Below are 17,373 nucleotides of genomic sequence, written 5' to 3'. Positions count from 1 at the left end.
CACAGCAGGGCCATCTGCTCTGGGTTTAATGCTCTGTAGTCACCATCTTGCCTTCTTAAAAATTTATCTTTGTGTTTTAAATAAAGTCCAATAGGGCAATGGAAGCCATGCCTGGAACTTTGAGATTTGATTCACCTACAGTTGTGCCTCCCATGTTCTCCAATGCCTGCCCAGTTCCCTCATCCTTCTCCTAACCCAGTGACCTCTTTCTGACCCCATTATCACCTACCAAGGGGCCTGGGTGCAGGTGTGGAGATAGTTAGGGTCAGGATGGATACCTTTGAGACTCTGCATACATGTGTCACCATGCCGAAGGGAGTATGACATAAAAGAGTAAGTAAAATCTCAACCATGACAGGTTGAGAAAGATACCACTGAGGAAGAAAGGAGGAAGGTTGTTTTCTCTCTTTGAACAGGGGTCTCTCACATTTTAATTTTTTCATTGAATTCTGCAAATTATGCAGCCATACTTTCTTTTTTTTCAATATGAAATTTATTGCCAAATTTGTCTCCATACAACACCCAGTGCTCATCCCAACAGTTGCCCTCCTCAATGCCTATCACCCACTTTCCCCTCTCTCCCACCCCCCCATCAACCCTCAGTTTGTTCTCAGTTTTTAAGAGTCTCTTATGTTTTGGCTCCCTCCCTCTCTAACCTCTTTTCTTTTTCCTTCCCCTCCCCCATGGTCTTCTGGTAAGTTTCTCATGATCCACATATGAGTGAAAACATATGGTATCTGTCTTTCTCTGCAGCCATACTTTCTACAAGGGCTTCAAGTACAAAGGCCCTCAGCTGTCATATAGGGTAACATGAATGAGTCAAATGAATTGGATGGTTGGACACTGGGACAAACTAGGAAGTATATATCCTAAAAAGAGGGCCACCACTCAGATCCAGCCAATCCTTCCCACAAAGGAATCTGAACCTACAGTTACCATATCTTCTGATTTTTCAAGTAAATCTGAATTTTTATATGAAACATTAAAATTCTTTAAAGGTCAATATTTGACTTGGAAGAATTGTTAAAATATGAGGAAGGCCAAATAAAATACCTTTGAGGGCCAAATACGACTGGCCCATGGGCCACTATTTTGCAGCCTCTGAATCTCTGGTTTATTGAGATGCTGTTTTAAATGTCATCTCCTCTACTAGACTTGGCTCTGTGAGAAAATATGCCAAGTATTTGTGATTTGCTCTTGAATCTCCAGAGCCTAACATAATTCTTGGAAAGTCATAGAGACCAATATTATGAAATAAAAGCCTGGTCACCTTGATCTATAACTGCTACCTGACAAGAAATGCTTAGGCAGGTAAATTTTATATTATTAAGTGAATATCATCAACATGTGTGCGTGTTTATGCGTACATACATGAAAATCACTATATTATCAGAACTTATACTCAACATTAGATAATTATTTCAGTGGATTTATAATATGAAACATGTATTTTATTTTGTAAAGTGCAAGGATACAAGCACAAAGCATCATTTTCATCAAAGGGCTTAAATGTTAATATTCATGAATTTCATGAATTTCTACACATAAATGATTAGTATTACATTGGGAAAGAAGCATCAATGAATCAGGCTTTTAAAAACTCATAAGTTAACAGGTAAAAATGGCTTTTAAAATACACTTACTAGCTAAAAAAACAATAAAAATAATTAAAATATACCACAGATATTTGTATTATAAAATTAGGATTTCAATAGTAATTGTACATTATGAAATTTTCAAATACCCTATCAGAAAACTAATGTGTCCCTTAAAAATTGTGCAATGAATTACAGTGTAACAAAACAACACTTGACTCAGCTCCAAGATTCTTGGCAAGTTCTCAATTTACTTATTTGGCTATAACCTTTGACAGATAACTTACATTTTTTGGACCTTACTTTGTGGGTAAAATAAAGGTCATCTGCCAAGTTTTGAAGGTCTCTGCCAGTTCTAATGTATGAGAATAAAGGTGCCACATTATTTAAAGTGATTTTTTTTTCTTTCATTCATTCAACATATTTTAATGAGTACCTACTATGTGCCAGGCACTATTCTAGACAATGAAGATACAACAATAAGCGAAACAGGCAAAACATCTGCCCTCCCATATGTTTGTACCAGAGAGACATTAAAACATAATAAATAAAGGTATTACACAAGATATTAATGGTGGCAAATGATGTGGAAAAATATGAAGCAAATAAGAGGGTTTTGGAATATTGTTAGAGGGCAGAATTGAAGTTTAAGGGGAGTGGCCAATGGCTTTATTGAGAAGTTGATGTTAGAACAGAGACACAAGGAGAAAAAGATAGAGCCATGTGGACATCTAGGGGAAGGATATATTGGACACAGAAAACAACTACTACAAAAGACTTGAGACAGTAGTGGCCCTGCCATGATCAGAAAACAGCAAAAATGCCAGTTTGGTTTGAACAGAGAAAGAGGAGGGAAGAAAGTAGAAGATGAATTTATACAGGTAACTTAGAGAAAGGATCATGTAAGGCCTTTGTATTGACTTTGACTTTTACTCTGAGAAAAATAAGAGCAATCAGAGAGTTTTTGAGCCAGGGCTTAACCTAATATGACACAGATTTTAACACCTAGGCTGTTATGTTGAGATTAGACTATAGATGGGAAAGATAGAAACAGGTATAGATAAGTTGGAAGGCTAATGTAATTATATAGGTGAGACATGTTAGTGGCTTGGATCAAGAAGAAGGTGGCAGTGGAGATGATGAAAAGTGGTTGGACTCTGTAGTTATTTTGAAGGTAGTGTTGACAGGCTTTTCTGATGGTTTGGGTGAGAGAATGAAAGAAAAGGAGGAGTTGAGAATGATTCAACATTTTTAGCACAAGCAGCTGGAAAGATGGGGTGGTCCTGTACTGGTTGGGGAAGACTGGGTAGAACAGGGTTTGTGGTGAATAGGAGCTTGTTTGGAAAATTCCAGTTTACATGGACATATCAAGTATGCAGTTAGATATAAGAATCTGGGTTCAAGAGAGAGTTTCAGGTTAAAGATATAAATTTGTATAAAAAGTACATTTATCATGATGAGCACTGAGTGAATCACTATATGGTATACCCGAAATTAGTATAACACTGTATGTTAACTATACTAGAATTAAAATTTTAAAAATTAATAAAAAAGGTATAAATATAGTAATTGTCAACACATAAATGGTACTTAAAACCATGGAACTGAAAAATGTCAACAAAGGGTTGAGTGTTCAGAGGAAAGGAAGCTAATGTGCAGATTACCCTGGGGATGTTCCCATGTGAATGGGTCAAAAAGTGGATGAACCAGCAACAGAGTGGGATAAGGAATGGCCAGTAAGGTGGGAGGATACCAGGAGAGTATGATATCCTGATATCCTGGGTGAGAAACCCCAGGAGGGAGTTTTCAGCATGCCTAATGCTGCCAAAGGTCAAGTGGAATGAGGACTAAGTGACTTTGGATTTATCAGCATAGAAGTCACTGGTGACAGTGATGACAATTCACTAGAGTGGATAAGGAGTAAATGCAAGTGGAGTGGTTAAAAGGAAGAGAAAGAAAAGGAACTGGAGACAGCATGTATAGACAACTTTTTGAGAAGTGTCATCATGAAAGGAAGAAGAGAAAGAGGGTGGAAGCTGTAGAAGGAAGTAGGGTCAAGACGGGGTTGTTTTTTTAAAGATGGGAACACAACGGCATGTGTATGTGCTGATGGGAATCTCTAGTAACAAAGGAAATATTGATGATGTAGGGGAAAGGGGAGAGAATTTCTTGAGTGATACTTCTAAGTAAGGGATAGGAGATGAGATCTGGTGTACAGATAGAGGAGCTGGTTGGTCTTAGCTGGGGAACAAACAGTTCATCCTCAGAAATAGGAGAGAAGGAAGAGCATAAGCAACAAATGTTAGTAGCAGGCAGACAATGGGTGACATATAAAAATTACTTTATGATTGTATTAATTTTTTAAAATCGTAGCTAACATCTTGGGGTTTCTTAGTATGTGCTGGAAACTTAAAAATATTGCCTGTATTATTTAATTCTTGTAACATGCATAGGAATAATTCTACATATTTAATAAATGAAAAAGTAGAAAGGTGAATTACTTGTCACTATCAAGCCCAGTCCAGTGGCTGAGCCTGGCTTCCGTCCCCAGTGGTCTCAGTTGAGAGCCTGCTCTCCTGACCACTATGCTTCACTGCTTCTATTCTTTCCAGGAAAAAGCATTAGTGATATTGAGAGATAACTTTTTGAAAATCAATCCTGTAGATATCCCTTAAAGCTTTACAATGGAATGGTACCTTAGGCAGAAATTAAGAATTACCGTATATTCAAAAATTGCACATACTTAAAATTACTTAAATTTATCATAAATCTGGTGATGCTCACATCCAAAACAAAACTGAGATAAAGACTCATATTTCCCATGTGGGAACCTTGGGGCATATGATTATTGAATGGAATGGCTTGAGAGTAGTATTGTTTACATTATGTTTGGTTACTTGCCTACTTTCTCTGCACTTATGAGTTAAATCTATTTACATGAGACTTTGTTACTTTGTAAAGGAATTTTTAAAAATGGTGCACTATATTCCAATGGCTTTGGAGTTTACTAGAAAGCTCCTACAGTACCTGGTTCACTTCAGGATAGAAATGCCTCTCCTTTTCCCTTCTCTGGATCATTCTTCAGTCAACTCAATATCTACTCCTTTTTTCTCAGTCTTAGATACTACACAAAATTTAAATTACAGGAGCTATCTGGTGCAGATGTATTGGTGACTTCAGGTTGCTCAGTAATCTATGACCTATACAGCTTATTCTGAAATGTTCAGCATATTTGTAGGCCAGAGTCCTGAGGTTACAGGTGTTTTTAAGGCCAAAAGGCAAAATAAGCCCAATGGATATGAGACTCTTCCAGGCTCATCACAACCCCCAATTCAAAACTTTCGTGCTACAACAAATACAGAGCTTGTTTGATTAATGGATTTAGGTCCTGGAAACTGTCTTAGCAGAATTTACTTAAGGCTTTCAACTCTGTGCTACAAAATGAGAAATTTAACCAGGATATCGGTTGATGCATTTCCTTCGCTATTTTTCTAAGAGCAAGATTGGAGAGTTTTATGACACTGTGTTCTCAGGCTGGCAGGATTTAAACAAACAAAGTTCCCTTGACACAAGAAAAGGTTGCCTTTGTTCTTCTAGCAGCTTGTTTCAAGTTGAGCAGTACACTCATTTCTAATACATCTGGAAGGTGCCAAGATCAGTTGCTTCCCTTGGATCATAGTTCAGTGGACACTATGATGATCACGTTTTAAGATTTGTGTCTGTCCTTTGTGTGAATCCCCCTGGGGCCGTTAGACTGCTCAGAAGACATAGACTGCTCTCTGTGCAACTTTTCCCCCAGGGTTACCATAAACCCTGTTTCCATTTGCCCTGCCTGATACCCATTATTTCTAGATTTGGTCTTACTTCTTAGCTTTTGGCTCTCTGCTCACATACTCTGTACCTTCCTGTTTCCCTCCCCACCCCTACTTACCTCTCTCCTATCCCAGCTATGATGACTGCCCACTAAGCTTTTTATTGTTTTTCCCTTCCTCCCATGGCTTCAGGCTCAACATTTATTTCCACTGTACTCTTGCCTTGTCCAAGTCTGTCAGTAATGTCAGCCCCTCCTCTCCTCCCTTCCAATCCCCGCATGGCAACTTCAATCAGTTTATGGCATCTGTCTATGGGACTTGACATCCTCAAACCATTCACTTCTTCCAGACTGTTCCTACAAAGCTTTGCTTTATGAGTGTTCCATTCAGCTTCCCTGAACTCCTTCCGTACAAGACTTCCTTCAAATGTTCAGCAAATAACACAACCATGAATGAATATGATCTCCCCAAAGATGAACTGCATTGCCTCTAAACTCTTAATTCTTCTAAACTTGTTTTGTCATGGTCCCAATTTTTATAGCACTTATCCAATCCCTTATATGGTAGATAATACTTTGCACCGCTTACTTTTCCTTGTAGGGGTCATGAGTTATAAGTGTCACCCATAGGACCTCACATCCAAAAGGTTCTACCTGTCTAACAAATGACTGTGTTTCTCATGATGGCAGTTGAAGAAAGGAGGGAAAGTGATAAAAGGAAGGCAGGTTAGCATTTGTTAAAGTGATATAAATACAGATTGATTTTTTGGTTCCTGGACCAAGAGATAGATGATAAAGATGGACAAGGGCTTAGGAAGGCTCAGGGCACATTCTGAGTGGCTGAGGAAGGCATTCTAGGCAACCAGGCCTTAGCGGGTGCTTTTCTTCTCCGGATTATTCAGCCATTATCTGATTGGGCTATATCCTGGGGTATGTCCAGATATTTGGAGGCTTCATGTGGGCTGGTGTCCAGGATCTATTACCAACATTGGCCCCATGTATTATACAAAGGAGTTTAGCTATAAAGTGTCTGGAGGGGAAGCCTTTGGTTGACCCCTCCAAGCTATGATGTTCCCATTGTAGCATTGTGCCTGAAAGAAGGCCTTCACTCAGAGGAGCACATAGGTAGCTATATCTGGGGTGAGGTAGGACACAGGTCCATCAAAAGCCATAAAGACTCTGAGCAGGGATTGTGAAGTCTCCCACCCTCACCTCCAACTACAAACCCATTGTGGATCCTGTGCTCCCTGAGTTTGAGCATAGTATAAAAGCCCTGTTGGCTAGGAGTTTGGTCTCTGTTCTCACAACCTTGGGGATTTTATCACCCTCCTTAGAGGCTATTCTAATTGCTTAGCTTCACAGTTCATCATCTTCTTAACTGAGGTGAATCCTAAAAGCTGGGATCATTTCTTCTCTTATCTCTTTGCATAAAGTTTAATGGGCATGCAATCTTTTAGCTTTTCTTTTCCTCTATGTCTGAAAAGTTGTGATAACAAAAATAACAATGGCAACAAGCTTGTGTGAAGTTAATTATTTTAAATGAGCAAAGAAAACCAAGTACCTGAGAAGAAAATGACTCAGAAATTGGAAAGAAAGCATTATGCTCTGCTACAGTTGGTAGCTATTTGGCTCTTTTATTTTCCTCCTGAGTAACATAAGAGCCATTGAGCTCAGAGGACGTGAACATCCTGTACAGGAAATAGATGGCGTATGGAGGAGGTGAGGGGGGCACCTCGCAGTCGTTCTTTGAATCCTTCACTGAGCGTCACTTGAATATGTTATAGAAGCAAGGAAAGGGCTGGAAAACAGGCTCTGCTTGGATGGCTTCCAGCACACTTCACAAAGCTCAGGAAAAGCTCGGCTAAGCCACATGCATTTTATGTTTTCCTGAGGAAAGACTCTGCTTGTTGGTCACAGGGTTAAGGAGTTTCAGCAAGTTTTTATAGAGACACTAAAACATTCTCTTTATATTTTCCTCTGTCACTGAAAGGAGCCCAGGGGATAGAATCGAGGATGTGGGCACTTAAGTGCCTGCTGAGCCGGTTAGCTCCCAGAGAGGAGTTGGTGCCGTGACTATAGAGTGGTGAGCCCCTAGCTTCCTAGCTTCTTGGGTGTATCGTGTGTGTGTGTGTGTGTGTGTGTGTGTGTGTGTGTGTGTGTGTGTTGTGTTGTGTTGTATAAAATCTTAGTTGAAATTTGAAGAAATTAAACTCAGAAAAGTGGATTGTGCATTTCAGGACTTCTGATTTTGACTAGATAGTGCAGAATGAACATCATCTTCATCTCTGACAGAACATGGCTTTCTCATGAGAACAAAGTGAGCACCATGCAAATTGTGAAGTAAGGAGAGGCAGGAAGGTGAGGGGAAGTGACAGTGATCTGAAGACGGTCAAGACCTGTAGCTTCTTCCTTTTCCCAAAAATATTTTCGAAGAGAAAACTAAAGCATTTGCTGTTCCTTTGTGAAAATGATTTGGAATGCTCATTGGAGCAAAAAGGCCATTTGTGAACTGACTCCAGCCTTTCTTTCGCCTGTCATACACCATTGTGTTTATTTGAGAACCTGAGATTTACGGTGAGTGAATGTTAACAGGGACCAAAACCTTTAGTCATTGCAATTTGCATTTGCCAGTGCAGTTTTTCCTTTATCTGGTGAACTTAAATTGTTTCTTTTCCAGAAAACAAAATAGAATTTTAGCTTTCTCATTCATGCTTTTCTATTGGAAACTGGCTACTGTAATCTTTAAAACATGCTACCTTCCTCACAAACTTGCATTTTTCTTATTTATAATTAATGTTTTATTATACTGTCATTTTCTTTAAATTTTAGCTAAAAACGTATATATAATTATAGTAAATGGAGACTATTGTTAACATGCTCCTAGGTTTAGAATATCAGTGTATTTTTTTCCATGTTTTCAGTTTAATTCTATTAAGACTAGAAATCAGACTCCCTTTTGTTAGTATATGATTGCAATTTATGAGTAAGAATCAACTGGTTAAGTAAGTGTGAGGATAGGTTTAGAAGCGAGAAAGGAAATGATGAAGAAATTTGCAAAGAAAGATCTTCAAGAAAAACAAAGAACTATATTTAAATTTTAGCTGTCACTTAATGTCTTTCAAGAGAAGTAAGTGTATACCCTTAAGTTAATTTTCCATTTTCTAATGAGGAAGAGCATATCACACCCTTGACCAAGTCATTGACCACTTGGCACAAGATAGTATGATACAAGGTGCCTAAACCAATACGCACACTATGTATAAAGCAGTATAAAATCAGGGGCTTGAATGGAATAGTGACACAGTAGTTCTGCTTCAGCCTAATAAGGCAGCGCCACCTACTGCACACAAGCTTTATTTTGTGTTTGAGATTCTTCAGTAGAAGCTGATCTCTAGGACTTAAGCACAAAACAAAATCATTTTGCCACCTGTTATCTTTTAAGATGGAAATCTACATCGGTTTATTGAAATATTTGTCTTCCTAGTGTATATATGTATGTTATCAGTCTAAACATTTGTATTGAGAATAATAAGAGGGCGGGAGAGAATGGGAGATAAAGAATGTAAATATAAAAAAATAGGACTAAGGAGCATCCCTTTTTGATATCTACTGATGTATCTTTTATTCTGAAAATAAGTCTGATGCCCATTCACACGGCCTTTTACATGTAATAATGACATAAAAATCACTATTAGCCAATGCTCTTTTAAAATGAACCATTGTTCGTATTTCACCCAAGGCTGCCCACAGGTGAGTCCTTCATTGAATGATTACAGATTTAATAAGCCTTCGTTGGATTTCCCTTCTCTAGTGTTTTTTTATTCCTATCATAACACTTAATTCTACAATATTTTTGAATAATAACTCATAATGTTCCTAATGTATTTTGCATTATAGCTTCACATAAGCATTTACATTAAGTATTAACAAGAGCACAGCTTTTTATTAAGTGGAGGTCACTAATTATTCTTTCAAGCATTTTAGTTTATTTCATCTAGTTTATTACAACACAACATAAAATAACTGACAGTAGATATGGTACAATGGTGATTACGATTCTTTTTATCATTCCCTGTAACTCTTCCAAGGTCTTAACTGGTTATTGACCACTTACATCATTCACGGTGAAGTTTACACTTTTTTGCTAAGAAGATCATAGCAATTCAGATCCTGATTTATAATGAATTTTTCAGCATATATACATTTCTATTAGATATCATTGTCATGCTACTATTTATTTATATGTTAATGGAATGTCATGCAATCTGGAATGTATAGTGTTTGACATTTATCAGGGCCTTGATTTCCAAATAAACTAAAATATAATATAACTCATTTCTATATCATGTGCCAATGTCATACTTATAGAATTGAAACATGTTTGGTATCTAGACATACAAAAAGCACAGTTGGTTTCAGTTTTGTATCCTGATTTGAAAAAAACCTATTTGAATTGTCAAAAACTTGATTTTTTCATTCTTGTCTATATCTTTAAAAACGTTTGGCCTATTTATTATAACTATACTCAGTCAATTAAAACGATTGAATTTTAGATTCTATGCTAGGCTCAGTGATTAAAATATAAGTTCCTTACTGTAGTGAGCTCCCTTTCTTGTAGAGCAAACAGTGTGTGGATAATTCTAGAACATTAAAAACAAGGAACTGTGGGAATAAAAAAAAGGAATTAATCTCTACCCAAACTTCAGTAAATGGGGAGGGGGGATCCATACTTCCTAGAAGACAAAAATCCTAAATTAAGTCTGCAGAGAAGATAAAGTATTTATCAGGGAGACAGGTAGAGGGAGTGTGTTCCAGGACTGGAGTTAGGATTTGCACACACACTAAAATGAAAGAGCATGGCAGGTTTGGAAAAATTGGGAACATTGTTCAGTTCACCTGGGACTCACGACTGCGAGTGAGGATGTTCTGAGAGGTGAGACTGGACAAGTAGCAGAGATCAGATAATGCAGGGTCTTTTATGCTTTTGGACTTTATTCTGAATTCTTTAGTGTTTTTAAAATGTTTAAAGTAGGCAGTGAGGGAGTGAGGGATGGGATGGAATTGAAACTGATTAGAAAGTCCCCTCCAGTGACACTGTTGAAAAGCGTTCAAATAGGATGTGATCAGAGGGAGAGGGAAGTGACTGATCCAGAGAAGATTGAGAAATGATGAAGGCAGAGGGCAAGGGGTAAGTGAATGTCTGGTGGGTTATTACAGTGGTAGAACTATTCAATGTCCCAACAAATGTGAAAACTATAGAAGAAGAAGTCCAGGAAAATTTGTTTCCAGCATAGAAAGAGTCTGATGGCCTCATCCACTAGGATCCAGGCAGTACAGACTGGAGGTGAGTAGGGTGGAGAGGAGTTATACTGTAAATATATTCAATACACCCAGCAGAGAGATCCAACATGTGGCTTGTTATTGACATCTGGATTTCAGAGGAGAGATTTGTATCAGAGTTCTTCTAATCATTGTGAATCCTTAATGATATGTGTAACTTGACTGTAGAATAGTAAATTGGTTCTATTCTCCAAGACCTTCACCTATCCTGCTGTTCTTACACCCCCTTCCTCCCCACAGAGGACTGGTATGAACAATTGTATCCCCTCATCCTTACCCTGAAGGACTGCATGGGAGAAGTGGTGAACCGAGCCAAGCAGTCCTTGACATTCGTGCTCCTTCAGGAACTTGCATACAGCTTGCCCCAGTGCTTGATGCTGACTCTAAGAAGGGACATCGTCTTCAGCCAAGCGGTAGATGCCTCTTTTTGTTGTGAGCACAGTGCAATGCTGGGTGGCTAAATGTTATCCTTGGTGACAGAAGAGGTCTTCTTTTGGTAGTTTCATTTTTAAAGAGATTCTTTACTTAAATTTTTGGTATGAGGTTTTCTTGTTCATAATAAACACGAACTGAATGGAAACAGCTTATGAGATCTTAAGTATTTATTTCTGCAAAGAGAAGGCCAAGTCTCTGAATTGTACATTCTCTTTCATGGCGCAGACAGTCCGTGAAGAACAGGTTGCCCATCCTGTCATGGTATTACTCCCTGGGGTCTCCACACAGTACAGGCTGGAAGGAAAGGGGTGGCTGCCTTCCACAGCAGGTGGCAGCTGGGGCTGGCAAAAGGGATCTGTTTGCAACCTCCCTTTTATTTATACAGCTCCCTAAGGAATCCCAGGACAAGGCCTCATAATGATCTTTTTGTTTGGTTTGCTTATAAAATAAGTTTGCAGGGAAGTAATGCTTAAAGGCAGGGTTTGGCAGGACCACTTTCTTTGCCTACCCCCAGCCCTGTCTCATGACACCAAGGCTGGTCTCCATCACAGTAGCTGTCCTGGGGGCCTTTCTTCTCCCTTCCGCCTCCACACCTACAACTGAGTTTTATAGACATTCATATGGAGGAAAGGAGACAGAAGCCTCTCTTTCTAAACATTCCAGGCAAAGGGAATATTTTAACCCAACTGTCCGTGTCTTCCACTATTTCATGGATGTTTCACATACTTGAAAATTTTTAATTAAATCTGTGATGCCTCAAAAATCTTAAATATTTTTCAATTAAAGTTTGCTGACCCAAATGTCTTCAATGACTTTTTTTTAGCTTGCTGGATTGGTTTGTGGTTTTATCATCAAATTACATACAAGTTTGCATGACCCTGGCTTCCTGCAGCAGCTTCACACAGTGGGGTTGATAGTGCAATATGAAGGACTGCTAAGTACATACAGTGAGTATTGCTTTGGTACATGTTAAAATCGTATTCTTATTCATAAGGATAGTTGATCCATAGATTCTGCAGTAAAACTTAAAAATGAGAAATAAACATTTATGACATCAGGCATTACAGAAATAATGTAACTTTCTGTTCTGTGCATTCATTCACCTTGTAACTGTACTCTTATCCTCATTATGTTTTGAAAATGGAATTATAGATTATTTCATAGTGGAGTCCTGAACAACCATCTGGCTTTTTTAATATAAAAGGCTCTTTGCCAACAGAGTTTCAAGGACTGGATTTTTAAAGTCCCAACTCTCTAATGTCTGGAACTGCACTATTCAATACATAGCCTGGTGTGGCTATTGAGCACTTGAAACATGTCTAGTCCAAATCAATATGTACTAGACAGGCACACCAGATTTCCAAGACTAGTAAAAACTAGTTTTATATTAATAATTAATAATTTTATATTGATTTATAACTAAATGATACATTGGGTATATTGGGTTAGAGTAAAATATATTATTAATATTAATTTCACCTTTGTAAATCTTACTCTTTTAAAAACGTGACCCCCAGGAAATTTAAAATTATATATGTGGCCTGCATTATATTTGAATTGGATAGTGTTGATCTGGACTCTAACTCAATTTCCTCCTTCTTAGGCTTTCTTTGTTAGTGTGCTGAGAAATAAAACTAGTGTGAGCCTGGGTCAGTAGTCTAAAATTCAAACATCTCTATTATTTCTAGAAAAATCAAATATCAAGTCTAAAATTCAAACATCTCTATTATTTCTAGAAAAATCAAATATCAGTCCTGCCAATGGAAAGAGATCTGCATGATCCTCTGTTTCATAAAGGAGTTAAAACTTTCCGATAGCCTTCCACCAAATGTACACATTCTTCTTTCCCTCAAAGGGTACTTGGACTGCTGGAGTCCACTGAAATGGTTTTTATTTCACTGGTGAAAGCCTTCAGCCTCTGAGGAAAAGTGTTTAGAATAAATTCACTGCACTCAGAAACTCATTCACTAAAATGCTAGAACAAATCCCAGCAGGGAGGTGTAATACCAAATGACATTTTCTTCAAATAGTATATTTGTAACAATGCTCCTTCTCCCTTGTGTAGGTGATGAAATCGGAATGCTAGAGGACATGGCTGTTGGCATTTCAGATTTGAAGAAAGTTGCATTTAAAATAATTGAAGCCAAGTCCAATGATGTCTTGCCAGTTATAACAGGAAGGCGGTAAGTGGTGCCTATTTCCTTGAGACCAAGCTTTGTTAGATATTTGTGTTAACTCCTGACAAAGGAGCCAAGGAGAATTAAGGTTTGGTTGGGAAACTTTTCTCTTGTTCTTTTTTCCTTTTTTGTGCAAAATAAGTTCGGGGATGTAAGAGGGGAAGATCTTGAAAAACTCTCAGAAGTCTCATGAATGTTTATTAATTGTCCGGTAGTGAGGTGAGCCTGGAAGTGTCCCTCCAGGAAATATGAGGAATTCAAAAGAATAGCAGGCATCAGAAGGGCATTTTCTCTTTATTGCTATCTATTCCAAAGCTCTAGATGTTTTTACTTTTGCTGGAATCATTTGGTTAATAGCATCATAATTCCTAAAATGACTTTTTATTAAATTCTGTTAAAAGCAGCAACATTTTAGAAAGGATATATTTCTGTGTCATGGGGCATATACCGCCATTTTTCTTAATTATTTTTGACGATTCACTCACAGGCTCAAATTTCTGAGAATGGTTTTAAATAAATAGCTTTGAAGGTCAGTGTATGATGGGCAAAATATCAGAAATAGTTAAGAAAAATGATGATGTGTGGAATAGACCTCCAACAGAAGAATTATATCCTTTGGTAAGTCATTTCAGTTGGGGTCCACCAGATTGTAACCATTTGGAAATTAGCACTTTTACATGCTGCATGAGGATATTTGAAATTTGAAACATTCTTAGATCACAAGGAAAAATATGAACATACTAAAGAGAAGGCCCTTTTCATACTGGAGAGAGATGGAGAAGAAAGTAGGTAGAAAAGTTCAAACTAAACTTGCTTTCTTGGGGCACCTGGGTGGCTCAGTCAGTTAAGCACCTTACTCTTGATCCGAGCTCAGGTCATGATCTCATGGTTCTTAAGTTCAAGCCCTGCATCGGGCTCTGCACTGATAGTGTGGAGCCTGCTTGAGATTCTGCCTCTCCTTCTCTCTTCCCCTGCCCACTTGTGTGTGCTCTCTATTTCTCTCTCAAAATACGTAAACATAAAAAAAAGTTAACTAACCTTGCTTTCTTGTCTATAGTCAATATATAATAGTTATTTTAAACTTTGTATGAAGGATGCTCAGAGATACGTGATTGAATGAAAGGTGACTATTGTTCATACACACATCTGGAAAACAGTACCACTCTATATTACTATGGAGATTATTATCAAAAGTGGGAAACTGATACTTCTATCACAATTAATATGGAAAGCTTACCAGGCCATTTGGTATAGGCAGAGTATAGACGCTTTTTCTGAGGGAATGTGCAGGCTGTGCCTAAATTCAAAAGTTACAAAACAGATGTCAGTGGAACTCTTAGAACAGCAAAGTGAGCAACTTGGCAAATCCTCTCTCCTAACAGCAGCACTGCAATTGGACAGAATTGTCTAAAACGACCATCTTGAGACTAAGGAAATAAATGTGCACACAAACTCAGAAATACTTATTGATGAAAAACTAGTGGACATTGGTTAAGACCATTGGTGTCTGTTGGCTCTCTTGCCTGGAGTTGCTCCCATCCAAGCCAGCTGGGCAGCTGGGTCAGCACAGTTTTACTGCGGTGACACAATCCGAGAAGACCAGTGGTTTCACTACTACAGGGGGCTGACTTTATCTGGACTGGAGAGCAGAAAAAAGCACACTCCTGAAAAGTGGTTGGAAGCAGTGGTGACACACATAACGATGTCATTCACAATAACGTCAAAAAATAATTACGTTGCACCAAATTTAACAAAGTACTCTAAGAATTGTATACAGAACACACAAAATCGTGCTTAGAGAAATTAATAAGACCCAATAAACAGAAAAGACAGTCCGTGTTCCCAGATTAGGATACTCAGTATTGTTTCAATGGCAATTCTCCACAAATTGATCTATAGATTCAGTCCAATTGCTGTCTAAATCCCAGTAGTCTTTTGTTCAGAAATTGGCAAGCTAAACCTAAAATTTGTATGGAAATGCAAAGGAACCAAATTCCAAAAACGATTTTGCAAAAGAAGGACAAAAGAAGACTTACACTTTCTGATTTCAAGACTTAATATGAAACCACAATAATCAAGACTTTGTGGTACTGGAATAAGTATACACATCTAGATCAATGGAACAGAATTTAGAGCCCAGATGTAAACTGTTCAGTTGATTTTTGACAAAAGTGCCAAAGCCATTCAATGGAGAATGGAGGGTCTTTTCAAAAAATGTGCTGTGACAATTGGTTATCCATATGCAGAAAAAATAATTTAGAACCCAATTTACGTCACACAAAAGTTATCTCATAATGGATCATAGGTCTAAATGTAGGAGCTAAAACTATTTGTAAAACTATTTGAGAAAATATTTCTAAGTTGGGTTCAGGAAGAGTTCTTAGATAGGACCCCAAATTGTAGATTCATAAAATAAACAATTTGATAGATAGAATTTAATCAAAATTATAAACTTTTAAGGATCAAAAATATCACTAAGTAAATGAAAAGACAAGCCACAGATTGGGAGACAATATATACAAATCATATATCTGATAAAAGACTTGCATCCAGAATGTATAAAGATTCTTACAACTCAATAATTATGAGAAAAAATCCTAATTTAAAAATGGGCAAACAGTTTGAATAGATTTTTTGCCAGGTAAGATATGTGAGTGGTTTATATGCATATGGAAACATATTCAATAGCATTAGTCATTAGGAGAATGCAAATTAAAGCCCCAAGTGGATACCGCTTCACTCATAGTGGAAACCATCATAATAAAAAATCAGACAATGACAAGTGTTCACAAGGATGTGAGAAACCTGGAACCCTCATACATTGCTGATGGGCATATAAAGTTGTGCTGCCACTTTGGAAACAGTTTGGCAGTTTCTTAAAAAGTTGAACCTAAAATTACTATATGACTTTTAGGTATATACCAAAGAGAAAATGAAACCATATGTCCACACAACAGCTAATGCATGAATGTTGATAGCAGCATTATTCACAATAGTCCAAATCATGAAGTAATCCAAGTATCCATCAACTTGTGAGTACATAGACAAAATGTGGTATATCTATACAATAGAATGCTATAAAAAGGAATAAAAAGGAATAATCTACTGATACGTGCTACGACATAATAACTTCAAAGTCATTATGCTAAATGAAAATGCTAGACACAAAAGACTATATATTACATAATTCTGTTTATATGAAATATGTAAAAAAGTAAAATCTGCAGAGACAGGAAATAGATCAGTGGTTTCCTGGGGCTGACAGTGGGATTGGGGTTTGAATGCAAATGGTCATTTGCATTCAAGGGAGGGATTTGTTTAAGGTGATGGAAATGTTCTGAAACTGGATTATAGTCAGGACTGCACAACTCTATAAATTTGCTAAAACTCTGAACTCTGCACTTACAATGCATGAGTTTATGTCAGTTATATTTGATTCAAGCTGACAAAAAGTTACCATAAAATACTATATAATGTTTCACCTTCAGTGCACCTTTACACATGGACTCACTCATTAACACTTCTCGTATTCTGAAATAAATAAACATCAGCCCTCTGTTAGCCAGGCTATTGTAAAGGGCACTGAGAGCATTTTTAAAAAGAAAAATAGGGGCGCCTGGGTGGCTCAGTCGGTTAAGCGTCCGACTTCGGCTCAGGTCATGATCTCACTGTCCGTGAGTTCAAGCCCCGGGTCGGGCTCTGTGCTGACAGCTCAGAGCCTGGAGCCTGTTTCAGATTCTGTGTCTCCCTCTCTCTCTCTGACCCTCCCCCGTTCATGCTCTGTCTCTCTCTGTCTCAAAAATAAATAAACATTAAAAAAAATTAAAAAAAAATTAAAAAAAAAAAAAAGAAAAAGAATGTGGCCATTCATCTGCAGCTAGTGCTAACATCCCTGCTTGCCAGATTGGGGGTATGTCCTGGTTGTCTGGTTTGAAGCTCAGGTAAGAAGCAAGTCTCAGAGTCAATCATCCAGAGTATGTGTCAGTATTGTTCTATTTTAGAAAACTAAAAATAT

The 17,373-nt window shown here is 37.7% G+C and overlaps 1 protein-coding gene across 14 annotated transcripts in view; it reads left to right on the top strand.

Annotated features, from left to right (window-relative positions):
• Nucleotides 1-17,373, top strand: part of INPP4B (inositol polyphosphate-4-phosphatase type II B) — a 762,324-nt gene that overhangs the window by 662,567 nt on the left and 82,384 nt on the right. For all 14 annotated transcript variants that reach the window (XM_078445724.2, XM_078445723.2, XM_078445726.2 and 11 more), the window contains 3 exons: nucleotides 10,987-11,159; nucleotides 12,005-12,128; nucleotides 13,247-13,364. In XM_078445724.2, coding sequence (XP_078301850.1) covers nucleotides 10,987-11,159; nucleotides 12,005-12,128; nucleotides 13,247-13,364 — 415 coding nt within the window. The remainder of the gene's footprint in view (nucleotides 1-10,986; nucleotides 11,160-12,004; nucleotides 12,129-13,246; nucleotides 13,365-17,373) is intronic.

This window comes from Panthera onca, chromosome B1 (genome assembly GCF_046562875.1).
Source record: "Panthera onca isolate mPanOnc1 chromosome B1, mPanOnc1 haplotype 2, whole genome shotgun sequence".
NCBI classification, from domain to species: domain Eukaryota; kingdom Metazoa; phylum Chordata; class Mammalia; order Carnivora; family Felidae; genus Panthera; species Panthera onca.
This window is presented reverse-complemented; position numbering and strand designations above follow the sequence as displayed.